The 14,758-nt window shown below is 43.1% G+C and overlaps 1 protein-coding gene across 1 annotated transcript in view; it reads left to right on the forward strand.

Moving 5' to 3' along the window:
* The window catches only part of AMHR2 (anti-Mullerian hormone receptor type 2), a 45,731-nt gene extending 32,525 nt beyond the window's left edge, over positions 1-13,206 (forward strand). The window contains exons 7-10 of the mRNA XM_070934935.1: positions 721-881; positions 1,490-1,637; positions 9,702-9,838; positions 13,078-13,206. Of these exons, the coding sequence (XP_070791036.1) occupies positions 721-881; positions 1,490-1,637; positions 9,702-9,838; positions 13,078-13,206 (575 nt within the window). The remainder of the gene's footprint in view (positions 1-720; positions 882-1,489; positions 1,638-9,701; positions 9,839-13,077) is intronic.
* Positions 13,207-14,758: the final 1,552 nt, after the last annotated feature.

A 14,758-nucleotide genomic window follows, 5' to 3' on the forward strand; every position in this document is an offset into this window, starting at 1 on the left:
TCTTTAGTGACCATCGTTGCATTTTGAAGTGGCCACTTTCATAAATAACACAAATGGTAGTCTATCAATATTTAAAATAAAATAATGCCGGGGCTAATGTTAATGTCAGTTGTGAAGGTGCCTGCCACATCAGTTTCAGTGACTGAGATGTGGTACCATGATTAGACAGCAAAATATCTCTTTTGTACTTTTTATTGAGCCTAGTCAAAATTTACTACTTTGGTATCATGCAGATGTTCTATACAACCAGAGCAAACAATCAGAGTTAATGAGAACTGAGATTCAGTGATATTTATAGTGCCAAAGACTTGCCACGCTGGCTGTTATTTGACTGCCAGCAGCTTTCTAGGGTTCGAAGCAGAAAGAAACTATTCTGCCTGATGTCTTTTAACTGGAAATATCTGGGCTTAAACTTTATGAATGGAAAATATCTATTAACTAAGGCTTCTTTTAGCTTAGTTCACCTGACATATTACACAATGTCATAATCTGGTTTGAGTTATTACTAAGTGATACTAGGCATTATGGATTTTAACCAAACTTTCCTTACCATGCAGTTTCTTCTCATGATTCAACAAGCCATGTTTAAACAAACAATGGTGTGATGTGTGAATCCAGTCTTCCTTTGTCCACTCTCACTGTCCTGTTCATGGTTTAATAAGGTCATATGTGGTTAAGATGACAACTTTGTTGAAACTTGGTTTTTTCCCATGATGCCAGGCCTGCATAAACCTGGGGTGGCCCATCGTGACCTCAGTAGCCAGAATGTGCTGGTGCGGGAAGACAGGACTTGCGTCATAACTGATTTTGGCTTTGCTATGACCCTCCCTCTGCGACACGAGCATTCAAGAAAAGATCCTGCAGAAGCCATCGTGCACAAGGTACCATAGTTGACATAGAAAGTTCCAAAGAGATGCATATTGTTGAAATGTGATCAATAGTTCTTTTAAAATTCGTTTATTTACATTGAACTTCAAGCCCCAGACATCTAATATCAAAACTCATAAAATGAGAACAATCATCACGGCACAGTTCAGACAATAGTAACAACAAGAGATTACCCTATAATATTTATTCCAGTAGAGATGAAGAATCAGTATGTCGGATTCCAGCATTGTGTTTGAGATCTGACAGCATCCTGGTAGTTCCATATAGCACTTATCAATAGCACGTTACACTTACATACCGTTTCACGGTGCTTTTCAGCCCTCTCTAAACGGTTTACAGAGTCAGCATATTGCCCCCAATCATCTGGATCCTCATTTTACCGACCTTGAAGGATGAAAAACTGAGTCAACCATGAGCCGGTCAGGATCAAACTGCTGACAGTTGGCAGAATTAGCCTGCAATACTGCATTCTAACCATGGCTCTTTCTCATATTGTACTGTTTATATACCTACTGTATATAAAATTTAGGCACAACCAGTTCTTGCTCCAAGTAGGCATCATACATAAGCTGCCTGCATCTTTCATTGGTATTTTCTCTAGGCAGGAGCTCAACGCTACGTAGCTCCCGAAATTTTGGATGAGAACCTGAATCTGCAGGATGTGGGCTCTGCACTGAGGCAAGCGGATGTCTATTCCCTGGCACTAGTTCTGTGGGAGATCCTGATGAGATGCTCTGCACTTTTCCCAGGTAAACCCTTATGGAATTCCACAATTCCCAGCCTGCATGGCCAAAGACCTTGGCTGAGAATTACAGGAGATGATGTCTAGTAGGTTTGCCTTTGCAATCATTTAATTGCCAAGGTCTCTTCCAAAGAATGTTGGGAGCTGTAGTTTGATGAGAATTCTTGGCTCCTGCAATTGGTTGGCTGTAAACTGGAACCTGTTGTTCATGCCAAAAGCAATTGTGCTTTATGTAGAAGAGAAATCATGTCTAGCATTTTAGAGAAAGGTAAATGTGTGCTGCGTAACAGAAGGAGGAAACCACTGTATAATGAAAGTTTCAGTGCAAGCTGGAAGAAAGAGTGTAAACTATCATTGCCTTTATCACTTTATTCTTATTGTTGGCTATTTGGATAAAAATGTGGTATGTGTGTATGTGCACCCGTGCGTGTAAATGTTCTATTATATTAAAACACATGGAGAAAATTTATCTATGTGGCACAATCAGTAAAAAAAAGTCCTTGTTGTTAGTTGCTAAGTCGTGTCTGACCCATCACAACCCCATAGACAACATTCCTCCAGGCCTTCCTGTCCTCTACCATCCTCTGGAGTCCATTTAAGCTCATACCTGCTGCTTCAATGACTCCATCCAGCCACTTCATTCTCTGCCGTCCCCTTCTTCTTTTGCCCTCAATCTTTCCCAGCATTAGGCTCTTCTCCAGTGAGTCCTTCCTTCTCATTAGGTGGTCAAAGTATTTGAGTTTCATCTTCAGGATCTGGCCTTCTAAAGAGCAGTCAGGGTTGATCTCCTCTAGGACTGATCGGTTTGATCGCCTTGTAGTCCAAGGGACTCGCAGGAGTCTTCTCCAGCACCATAGTTCAAAGGCCTCAATTCTTTGGCCCTCAGCCTTTCTTATCGTCCAACTTTCACAGCCATCCATTGCAACTATATCTATGTAGAAAACAGGAATTAAATCCAATTTGAGATTTTCTCTGTATTATCTGTAAAATAGATTCTTAATTTAGAAAGTCCACGGATGAATGCAGGAGTGTCCTTTGAAGAATAGAAAGGACGAACCCCTTTCTTCCTTATTCTTGGAAAGCTCAGAATGCCAAACCTTTCTGTATTAAACTATTAGTAAAGCAACTTAAAGTAAGATTCTAAGCATGGGGCTGAATTTGAATAATTCCCGCATCATATTCTATCCCTCATTGGTATCTTTCTTATGATTATTCTGTTGTTTTACCATATATACTGAGAGCTTCTGCACTGGAGACAAATTCCTTGGATCTCTAATCACACTTGGCCAAATAAAGTTATTCTATTCCATTCCATTCAGAAGTAGACACACATAGTTTACATATGGTGCAACTGCAAAATCATGGTTTGTTTAGCCATACTTTTTAGAATGAAACACAATTTCTGGGTCCAAACAATACAGTAACCTTATATACCATGCTTTACAAAGAGTGAGACTGGGCAGCATGATGTTTGAACCCAACCTTAGAGTCTTAAGAGACAAGGTCACCGAGAAAGGGAAGTAGCAGAGAAAGGAAAATCCAGGGCCATATGCCGTTTACCTTTTAGTTGTTTCTGCTGTTCAGCTGAGCAATACAACTGGCAAAGGATGATTGAAATCTCCTGCAAACCTTACTCAGTTAATCAGCAGAAAAAAACAGTTCTCCCTATCATCTTTTAATTTAGTGTTATTCAAACTTTAGGCTGGGGAATTCTGGGAGTTGTCATCCACATATCTTAAAGTTACCAAGTTTGAAAAACATTGTTTTAGCTGCTCAATTAAATAACTAGAAAATAGCAGAGAAATAAGGCAGTAGGTCCAGAGTGGATAATTCTTGGGCAGATGGGTGTGAGAGATTGTGGGGAGGCTGGAAAAGAAAAAGGTTGGAAAGTGGACCTAAACAATCAAAGAGAAGGCAATTTAGTTGGCAGCTTTATCTTGTAAATAATAACTTAGTCCAGGTGGCAAGAAATAGGGGGAGTGAACATTGCAACCCCTTCAAAGAGACTGGGCCTGAATTTATGCACTACAACTGAGGGTGCAAATTCCTCTCATAGTTTCCCAGATTCTGTACTTACCCAAGGCTAACATTAAATAAACCTTACAAGGATGAAACTTTAATATAAATAGATGTGAAGAGCTAAATAAGGGAAATATGAATAACAAAGCAGGTGAAAAATGGAAGATAGAAAAGAAACGTCTTTGAATATTATGGTAACATGGAAAAAAAGTTAAAATAGAGATAGAAATAAGAGGGGAATAATAGTATGGATATATTAATATAACAAGATATATGTAATAATAAGAAACAATATGAAACAATGAAAATGAAATGTAATAACTATGAGTAATAATATTATGTCTGTTTGTATCAAAATGTATGATACTCAGGTATCACACTATTCATGCATTGATATGTATAAATAATATAAAATAAAAAACTTGGGAATTAAAAAAAAATTAAATATTCCTTACAAGTAGTTCACTTATGACCTTAATTGAGCCCAAAATTTTGTTGCTAAGTAAGACAGTTGTTGAGTGAATTTTCCCCCATTTTATGACCTTTCTTGCCACAGTTGTTGCGTGAATCACTGCAGTTGTTAACTTAGTGACACAGTTGTTAAGTGAATCTGGCTTCCCCCATTGACTTTGCTTGTCAGAAAGTCACAAAAGGGATCATATGATCTCGGGACATTTTCCAAGCATTGGGTCTTCTTCAAAGACACTTGCATCTTCATTATGTGCCTCAAATAAATAAACTTTAGCTTCATTGTTTGTGCTAAGGTAGGCATTTCTTGTACTCTATAATGGGATCCTGCATGGAGGACACAATAATTAATATGTTTTGATTGTTCTTTTGGGTTTTATTGCCTCCCACTGTTAATTAGGATTATAGTCCTAATGCAGGGGTGAAATCCAGCAGGTTCTGACAGGTTCTGGAGAACCGGTAGCAGAAATTTTGAGCAGTTTGGATAACTGGCAAATATCACCTCTGGCTGGCCCCAGAGTGGGGTGGGAATGGAGATTTTGCAGTATCCTTCCCTTGCCACGCCCACCAAGCTACGCCCACAGAACCGGTAGGGGAAAAAAATGGATTTCATCACTGTTCTAATGATATCCAATTTTCTTAATATGAAGGGTATAGTCGATTCTTTTTTCCTAAAGGATAAGAATAGTTTTGATTTTTTTTCCCCCAGAAATAAGAATGTACAAACATCTGTTCACTTCTTCCAGGTTGTTTTGGGTGAGCCCTTGCCATAACCAGACGCTGAAATCACATCTGATAAGATTCAGTTTGAGGGCCAAATTGGCCTAAATAATAGCAATAGCACTTAAATTTACACATACTGTATATCGCTTCACAGTGGATCAATTCAATTATTACTATTCATTGTAAAAAAAAATATTTATTACAGGCTGTCACGATGGGGTGTGAGGGAATTGCTAATAAAGGATCTGGCACTGAAACAGTTTTTATTTGTATTTGAATCCAGAATTCACCCTTGATTGTATCACAAGCTACACCCCTAACAAGTTTTGATTTCACGAATCTAGTACAGTGAAGATAAATGCACCCCCTTTATTATTTCATGTGCATATGCCTTTTGATGCAGACACGATGGCAGAGCTGTGCTGGGCTCCAAAGTAAACCTCTCAGACCAGGGGTGGGTTCTACTTACCTTACCTTTACTACCGGTTCGCAATGGGAGCACGCGTATCACCCTTGATGACGTTGGGGCGGGTGGGTGGAGCCTCCCGCCGGTTTTGCTACCGGTTCTATAGAACCGGACCGAACCGGGAGCAACTCAGACTGACTGTCTCAGACTGACTGTCCAATGGGTGAGAGGCCTCAGGCCTCTTGCCCCAACTGCTACCATTGAGTAGGGGCAGGAGAAGGGGGCAGGGTTCCTAAAGCCCCTGTTTATCTGCTATGGCTATAGTAGCAAGTCTGAGCCACATAGCTATCTCCACCCCCTACCCCCCACCCCTGACCTGGCTTCTCAGTCTCCCGTTCCTGACTGAGGAGAGGTACAGAGAAGTTTGAAGATAGCTTTGAAGAAGAAATCCAAGGGCCACTTTGTAAACATCAACTTGGCCCAGATTGGGGATGCAGGCGGGAAGAAAGAAATCAAGATAGCTGCACCAGGCTAATATAAAAGGGAAAAAGAGAATCTCCTTCAGGTTTTCAATATTTGATTAACATACCCTGTAATAATAATAATAATACAGTAGAGTTCCATTAGTTCACAGTGTCTGTGTTTCTTGACCAGGTCTTCCTGAAAAGAGCTGATAAAATGAGGCTACAGTGCTCATATAGCTGATTGATGCGACAGCTGGCTGTGGGGGAAGCAGCAGTTTCTTTTCCTTCCTTCCTTCCTTCCTTCCTTCCTTCCTTCCTTCCTTCCTTCCTTCCTTCCTTCCTTCCTTCCTTCCTTCCCTCCCTCCCTCCCTCCCTCCCTCCCTCCATGCTACTTGCCTGCTGCTGCTGCTGCTATCAAGCCCCCCCCCCAAACTGTGTGTGTGTATTTGTTGTTGCAAGATTTAAGGCGAAAGGACAGGAGGGGCTAGGTCGAAACCCAGAGCCCCTGTGCTGGCAGCCTCCAAGATGCAGTCACCCTTGCCTTCACTATTTGTATACCCCCTGCGTTGGTATGCAAGTTTTTTTAAAAAAATAAGCCTATTTCTGAGGAGTCCTTGGTGCTCTCTGAGCTTGGTTTTCTTGCGGGTGTTTCAGGGGTGAAATCCAACAGGTTCTGACAGATTCTGGAGAACCAGTAGCGGAAATTTTGAGTAGTTCGGAGAACCGGCAAATACCACCTCTGGCTGGCCCCAGAGTGGGGTGGGAATGGAGATTTTGCAGTATCCTTCCCCTGCCACGTCTACCAAGCCACGCCCACAGAACCAGTAGTAAAAAAAAATTGGATTTCACCACTGGGATGTTTCATTACGCAAACTAGATAACATCATGAGCAATATTACCTAGTTTGGGTAATGAAACACCCCCAAGAAAACTAAGCTCAGAGAGCACCAAGGACCCCTCATTTCAACCCTGAGCTACAAATATTCTTGGTAAACCTATTTTTGTTTATTAACAGAAATCGTGCCCTGTTCTTCTGATCGATAAAGAGAAACTGATCCATAATCCTGCGCTTCTTCACAAATGCGGCCAATCTATAACGGGTATGGTAGCCAAAGGGCTGCTACAACCTGGTATTCTTCCATTCCCACATATCTCCCTTTGAAGGGGCAGGAGAGAACTTGATTTCTGTCCTTTATTATGGTCTCAACCGGTTGCACTAATAACCGAGAACAGTTTCACATGCTGAAGTCATGAATGCCCCCCCCCTTGCCTGTTTGAGCACCACATTATAGCTTGGTCTGATTTTGGATAGTGGCAATAGTTATTCCTGTTTTGTTGCAGAAGGACAAATTTCTCCTACCTTGGCTAGCCAGCTCTGCCAAGATATAAAGAGGGAGAGCATACAGCGGTGATCATGGTGTGGGGTATGCTGCCATCTGGTGGCAATTTAGAAGCACATCCTGCCCTTGATCAACAACAAATGCTGACACGTTCAGCTTGAAAGGATAAAGCTGAACCGTAGACTTCCGGGGTGGGATTATATGAACTTGGTTTTATTGAACTCAGTCTCATTCTGCTTCCTCTTCCCGCTTCTCTTCTTCAGATTTTGTGTGACCTTTTAAATCACTTGAGACAAGAGGCTTCTGTTGCTTCGAGACATCATTTCCAGCAGTACGGTGACTCATCTCTGTACAATGAGATGGAGTCATTGATGGAGCAGCATGAGCAAAAGCACCCCAGCCTAATGGGCGCTAGCCAGACCCCTAGTCTCAGGGCCGGATTTTCCTATAGGCTAACTAGGCTTCAGCCTAGGGCCTCAAGATCAAGAGGGGCCTACATTCAAATTGTTAGCAAAATTAAAATTACACTTTCACTATAGGTGAAAGGGCCTCATAAGTGGAATAGCCTAGGGCCTCTTTTCATCTAAATCCGGCCCTGCCTAGTCTCCTAGCAAGACCTATTGCTAAAGAGAAAAGATTGTGGAAGGAGAAAAATATTGCATGTTCCAAGTCAATAAATTGGAGCTTGTATCCAGGGAATGGGCAGAGTCCTCCATGCAAAAAGTATTTTTCTTAAGAGTAGAGGCTGGATTGGAATACAGGTAGTCCTTGATTTATGACCATAATTGAGTCCAAAGTTTTCTGTTGCTAAATGAAACATTTGTTAAGTGAGTTTTGTCTCATTTTATGACTTTTCTTGCCACAGTTGTTGAGTGAATCACTGCAGCTCTTTATTTATTTATTTATTTTATTTGATTTGATTTATATGCCACCCTTCTCCGGAGACTCAGGGCGGCTTACAATGCGTTAAGCAATAGCCTTCATTCTTTTGTATATTTTATACAAAGTCAGCTTATTGCCCCCACAAACTGGGTCCTCATTTCACCTACCTTAGAAAGGATGGAAGGCTGAGTCAACCTTGAGCCTTGGAGAGATTCAAACCAGCAGAAATTGCAGGCAGCTGTGTTAATAACAGGGTGCACTAAACCCCTGTACTATCAAGGCTCTTAAGCCAGTAACACAGTTGTTAAGTGAATCTGGCTTCCCCATGGACTTTGCTTGTCAGAAAGTCGCCAAAGGGGGTTGCATGGCCCCGGGACACTGCAAAACCAGGGGTGCAATCCATCCGGTTCCATCCGGTTCAGGCAAACCAGTAGTAGCAGCTGTGGGAAGCTCCGCCCACCCATGTGGACATCATGACGTCACTTTTTTGTGACATTTTAAGCCTCTGCACATACGCAGAAGGCTTTGTGCATGTGCAGACGACGGCACGTGCACATTGGCAAACCGGTTGGGAAGGAAAGTAGATTTCTCCCCTGTGCAAAACCATCATAAATATGTCAGTTGCCAAGCGTCTGAATTTTGAACACGTGACCATGGGGAAGCTGCAATGGTTGTAAGTGTGAAAAATGGTTGTAGGTCACTTTTTTCGGTGCCGCTGCAACTTTGAACGGTCACTAAGTGAATTGTTGTAAGTTGAGAACTACCTGGCTGAGCATGTGTTACTGAGAGGCCACCAACGTTTAATAGCAGTAGGTGTCTGCAATGTGAAAGATTTTATCCCTCTACAGCAGTGTTTCTCCACCTTGTCAACTTTAAGATATGTGGACTTCAACTCCCAGAATTCCCCGGTCAGCATACTTGAAGTTTAAGTCCACAAATCTTAAAGTTGACAAGGCTGAGAAAGGTTGCTTGCTCTGCAGGTAAGAGCAAGAAAGTGCACATTTTTTGAGACTAAAGACAATCTTTGCCCACATGCAAGGCTCAACCCCCCCAAAAGGTGACAGGCTGAAAATAGGCAGCAACACACTAAAGAATCGCTTTCTCTTGATAATTTTCAGCACCAACAACCATAAATGGATAACTAGTTTCTGCCTTTCCTTTTGTGAATCAATATCGATACACAGGGGGTGTCAGTGACCACTAATAGCAGTGCAACCTGCCGAGTCTCCTTTATTGGTAGTCTTCAACTTGCAACCATTTGTTTAGTGGCTGTTCAAAGTTACAGAGGCACTAAAAAAAAGGGACTTATGGCCATTTTTCACAATTACGACCGTTGCACACTATCCCCAGTCACCTCATCAAAATTCAGACGCTTGGGAACTGGTTGGAAGCCAGAGTCACTCAACAACTGTGGTATTAATTTAACAGCTGGAGAGATTCACGTAACACCTGTGGCAAGAAAGGTCCTAAAATGGAGCAAAATTCCCAGTTGTCTTGCTTAACAACAGAAACCTTGGGCTCAGTTGTGGCCATAAATGGAGGACTACCTGTACTAACAGATTGGGACTCTGAGCCCAGGGATAACCACTGTCCAGCAATGTCGCAATTATTTGAAAGTGGAATTTTGTTATGGGATGGATAGGTACTGTGAAATGTGTAGAAGTCAGCTGAAGCAATAACTTTGCTCTTTGTGCACTGGATATGCTTGGCCCACACGTGTGTTTGCACAAACTCTGCTTTGAAAGGACAGGCCATTTTTGTCTCTTCAGAAAACAACATTCCCCCATTCCAGCTTGCCTATGAAGCAGAATTAGGCAGCAGCCCTACGTACAGTGAACTGCGAAGGTTGGCTGTTGAGGAAAGGCGAAGACCAATCGTCCCACCAACTTGGACAAGATTTGGGCAAGTACGTTAAACCACAACATATGTAGGCTTGAATACGGGGCAGTAGGCTTTAGACCAGAGGTCACCAACCAGTGGTCCATGAGAAAAATTTGGTGGTCCGTGGCGCACCCGGGTGGAGGAGCTGCTCCGGGATGACTAATGGCCAGTCCTGTGACTAGAGTTCTGGAATATGGGACCGGCCAGGCAGCTCATGGTGGGGTTGGAAATCTCTGCCACAGAGGGAGGTACGTGTAACTTTGCAGGTGGTGCAACGTACAAGGAGTAGCACAGCCTTCGCCAGCTGGAACCAGGTAATGGTGCAAGAGGGGGCGGTGTTTTGTTTTCTGTGGGAAACAGGTCCAAACAGGCAGCCAAACTAAGTGCCTGAAGGACCCCATCCTGTCACTGGGAGTCCAGGCGCTTCAGCAAGCGGCACACTGGATTTGTATTAGTTGTCCGTGGGATTTAAAATTATGAATTTAGTGGTCCCTGAGGTCCAAAAGGTTGGTGACCCCTGCTTTAGACAATATGATGGCAGCCACATTCCTAAAGAGGATGGACCAGCAGTTGAGTTTAAGAAATATAATTGGGTCTCTTAAACCATGCAAGGCTAAGGGAACACAGCTTGTGCCTCAGCCCTGTCCCTCTGCCAAAAAAGAGAAAAAGGAGAGAACACAGGTTGAAAAGTCGGCCCTGTCAGTTCTGGAGGCCACAGATAGGATAAGCCTGTATTTGACTCTTGTGGCAGGGGTGCTATTCATCAGGTTCTGACAGGTTCTGGAGAACCGGTAGCGGAAATTTTGAGTAGTTCAGAGAACTGGCAAATACCACCTCCGGCTGGCCCCAGAGTGGGGAGGGAATGGAGATTTTGCAATATCCTTCCCCCAGGAGTGGAGAGGGAATGGGGATTTTGCAGGATCCTTTTCCTGCCACACCCACCAAGCCACATCACAGCACGCCCACCAAGCCACGCCCACAGAACCAGTAGTAAAAAGTTTGAATTCCACCACTGACCCTTGGGCAATATTTTTCCTGCCCTGAGATAGTGGCCCGAGTTCAAGGCAGAAGCTGAGGAGAACAAAAATACTGCATGGCTGATGGAGGTTTGGGAGTATTACCTAATTGAGAGGTGGAAATGGCAAGAGCCCTGATGCCCTTTTGCTCTTAGGGCAGCACAACAAAACCTTGGACCCAATCTAGATGCAGTAAAAGAAATGAAAGGGATTAATCCAGGGGTGGGGAACTATGGCTCTTTTATGACATGTGGACTTCAACTCCTGGAATTCCTGAGCCAGCCGTGAATTCTGGGAGTTGAAGTCCACAAGTCATAAAAGGGCCATAGTTCCCCACCTCTGGATTAATCTAACAAAAAAAAAGATAGCCAAAAAGATAGGAATGTTGCAGGAGCAACTGTCATGGGGACAAATCCATCAGGTGATTATCGCAGGAGAAGATGGAACAAGCTCCTAGAGAACTTTAATGGAGAGAAAAGATCTGGGGCTAAAGACAAGAGGGGAGGCTCAGTGAACAGAACCATGACCTTTTAACGACAGCAAGGAGAATAGAAGTTAAATCTGGATCCACTGGTAGAACTCTGGGTATTTTACATTAGTTCATTAAGAATTTCATTTCCTATTTATTAGTGGCAAGAGGAACAAAATAACTCCCTTGCCTTGTGCTAAAAATACTTGAAGTAGGAGGAGCTTGGAGTAACCAATGGTAGAGTTTGCTTTGAAAAGGAGGGTTCTTATATACTAAATGAAAGCCTGATTTCAGAATTGTATGTCTCTTTGCAGCTGGGTGGATGTCAAAATTCTCTTTTAAAAAATTAGCTTTCTCAAGTTCAAAGTCTGCCTAGTTATGCGCAGAGAAATCACGTTCCCCAACATCTGTATTAGAGATGGGGGTCTCACTAGAATGACTAGCCACAAAAGCTCTGTTGAAATTCCTTATTCCAGATATAGAAGGCTTATTTGCACCCTGTGTCACATCTCCTGCAACAGCTTTTGCTACGCCTTCCTGATGCATTGGAGTCCCAGGTCTTTATCAGCACGGGCTGGGAAGGATGCAAACGGCAAACATCTAGAATAAGACACTAGACTAGACTAGACTAGACTAGACTAGACTAGACTAGACTAGACTAGACTAGACTAGACTAGACTAACGAGACAAGACGAGAAGAGAAGAGAAGAGAAGAGAAGAGAAGAGAAGAGAAGAGAAGAGAAGAGAAGAGAAGAGAAGAGAAGAGAATTTTTTATTGGCCAAGTGTAATTGGACACACAGGAATTTGTCTTGGTGCATACGCTCTCAGTGTACATAAAAAGAAAAGATACATTTGACAAGAATCATAAGGTACAACACTTAAAGTGTTATATCTTATGATTCTTGTCAAATGTATCTTTTCTTTTTATGTACACTGAGAGCGTATGCACCAAGACAAATTCCTTGTGTGTCCAATCATAGGGTACAAATAAGCAATTAGGAAACAATATCAATATAACTGTATCAGTATCACACACCACTAGGGAGGAAGTTAAATATGAGCCAACAATGTATTGGCAGCAGCCAAAAAAGCCAATGCAGTCCTAGGCTGCATTAATAGAGAGATAGTATCAAGATCATGTGAAGTACTAGTACCGCTTTATAAAGCCTTAGTAAGACCACACTTCGAATAGTACTTCCAGTTTTGGTAGTACTGGAATACTACCAAAAAAGATGGTAGAATACAAAAAAGATGTTGAGACTCTGGAAGGAGTGCAGGGAAGAGCACCAAAGATGATTAGAGGTCTGGAGGCTAAAACATATGAACGGTTGCAGGAACTGGGTTTGTCTAGTCTAGTGAAAAGAAGGACAAGGGGAGACATGATAGCACTATTCCAGTATTTGAGGGGCTGCCACAAAGAAGAGGGAATCAAACTATTCTCCAAAGCACCTGAGGGTAGGACAAGAAGCAATGGATGGAAACTAATCAAGGAGAGAAGCAACCTAGAACTAAGGAGAAATTTCCTGACAGAACAGTTAACCAGTGGAACGGCTTGCCTTCATAAGTTATGGGTGCCCCAACACTGGAGGCTTTCAAGAAGAGACTGGACAGCCATTTGTCTGAAATGGTATAGGGTCTCCTGCTCAAGCAGAGGGTTGCAATAGAAGACCTCCAAGGTCCCTTCCAACTCTGTTATTCTAAGTTCTAAGTCTTCTAGTAGGAGTTCCTCTTGTCTCTTCCTCACAATTGCTGTTCCTCTTCTCTCTCCTGTCCCCTAGGTATCTATTTCCTTGCAAGAGCTCCTGGAAGACTGTTGGGACCCTGAACCAGAGGCTCGTCTGCAAGCTGAGTGTGCTCTACAAAGGCTGCAAAGACTGGGCACTGAGGATCTGGTGAACGAATACTGAGGTCAAAGCATTTTAGGCTTTCCACTCAGATTTGCTTGGACTTCTTTGCTTAGAAGAACTTTATGTTTGGCTGAGAAAAGCAAGAGGCCTTTAAGAGAAGTCCATCCAGATCCATTTTCTCAATAGGACCCTACTGGGACATTGTCAAAGTGGATGCGTTTTTATAAGTGCTATCCACTAAATCAACTTGAATTGTATTTGTTAACTACTGTTAACCTGGGGGCCATCCTATATCAAGCCTTTGACCTTGGAATTTTCATCACTTCAGTTCCTCCATATAGCACAATATATTTCTGCAACCTTAAGTACTCTTTCTTCAAAATAACTCCAAGTGAACCCAATGGGACATTTCTGAACAGGTACTAGATGCATAGTTTATAGCAGGGGTGTCAAACTCAAGCCCTGCGGGCCAGATCTGGCATGCAGTGTGGTCGGATCCGGCCCATGGGGCTGTCCTGGTCTACCCAATGTGAAGAGGAAAGATCGGGACAAAGTAGCTTCAGCCCGGTCTACCCAATGCGAAGAGGAAACATGCCAGCAGTTTGGGGAATGGTGTCAAGTTTGTGGAGCGGCGTCAAGCACACCCACCCAGTCAGCCACACCCACTAAGTTGGCCATGCCCACCCACTCCCTGAGGTCAACCACAGTCCTGATGTGGCCCTCAATGAAATTGAGTTTGACATCCCTGGTTTTATGGCATGTGTTACCCGAATGCAAAAATTAGTTTTAAATGAAGAATTCAGATTCCTAAGAAAGACTTTTCTCCGGAATTGCTGAAAATTATGGAGATGCAGCCCACCACATCTAAAGGACATACAACTGGAAAAGACCGAGGACCCAGATTGTTGGAGGGCAATATGTTGACTCTGTAAACTGCTTAGAGAGGGCTGTAAAGCACTGTGAAGCGGTATATAAGACTAAGTGTTATTGCTGTTCTCTTCCACTGAGAAAAATTCATTCTTCTGTCTGCATCCAACTCAGTACCTCTACACTAGGGGTGTCAAGCTGGATTTCTTCGAGGGCCAGATCAGCATTATAGTTTTCTGCGGGCCGGTAGGCAGGGCAGGGGGGAGACAGGACGGACACCTCCTGCAGCACCCTGCCGGCCAAAACTGGCACGGGAGGGCTGCATGCAGCTCCCCTGAACCTTGTTTTCACCTTCCATGGCCTCCTGCAGCACTCTGCCAGCCGAAAAATGGGCCGTTTTTGGACAGCAGAAGCACCACGGGCCAGTCCTTTGACATTTCCAGGCCAGCCCCACGGGCCGGATTTAAGCACCCCACCGGCCTTGAGTTTGACACCTCTCTCTTTGCAATAATTTGTTACCAAAAAATTGTTTGTTTGGTTTTTTTTAAATTTGATTTATATGCCGCCCTTCTCAGGAGACTCAGGGCGGCTTACAATGTGTTAAGCAATAGCCTTCATACTTTTGTATATGTATACAAAGTCAGCTTATTGCCCCCACAAACTGGGTCCTCAATTTACCTACCTTAGAAAGGATGGAAGGCTGAGTCAACCTTGAGCCTGGTGAGATTCGAACTTACAGTAATTG

Source organism: Pituophis catenifer, unplaced genomic scaffold (assembly GCF_029215685.1).
Source record: "Pituophis catenifer annectens isolate HBS135680 unplaced genomic scaffold, rPitCat1.0.hap2 SCAF_2, whole genome shotgun sequence".
In the NCBI taxonomy this organism is placed as follows: Eukaryota; Metazoa; Chordata; class Lepidosauria; order Squamata; family Colubridae; genus Pituophis; species Pituophis catenifer.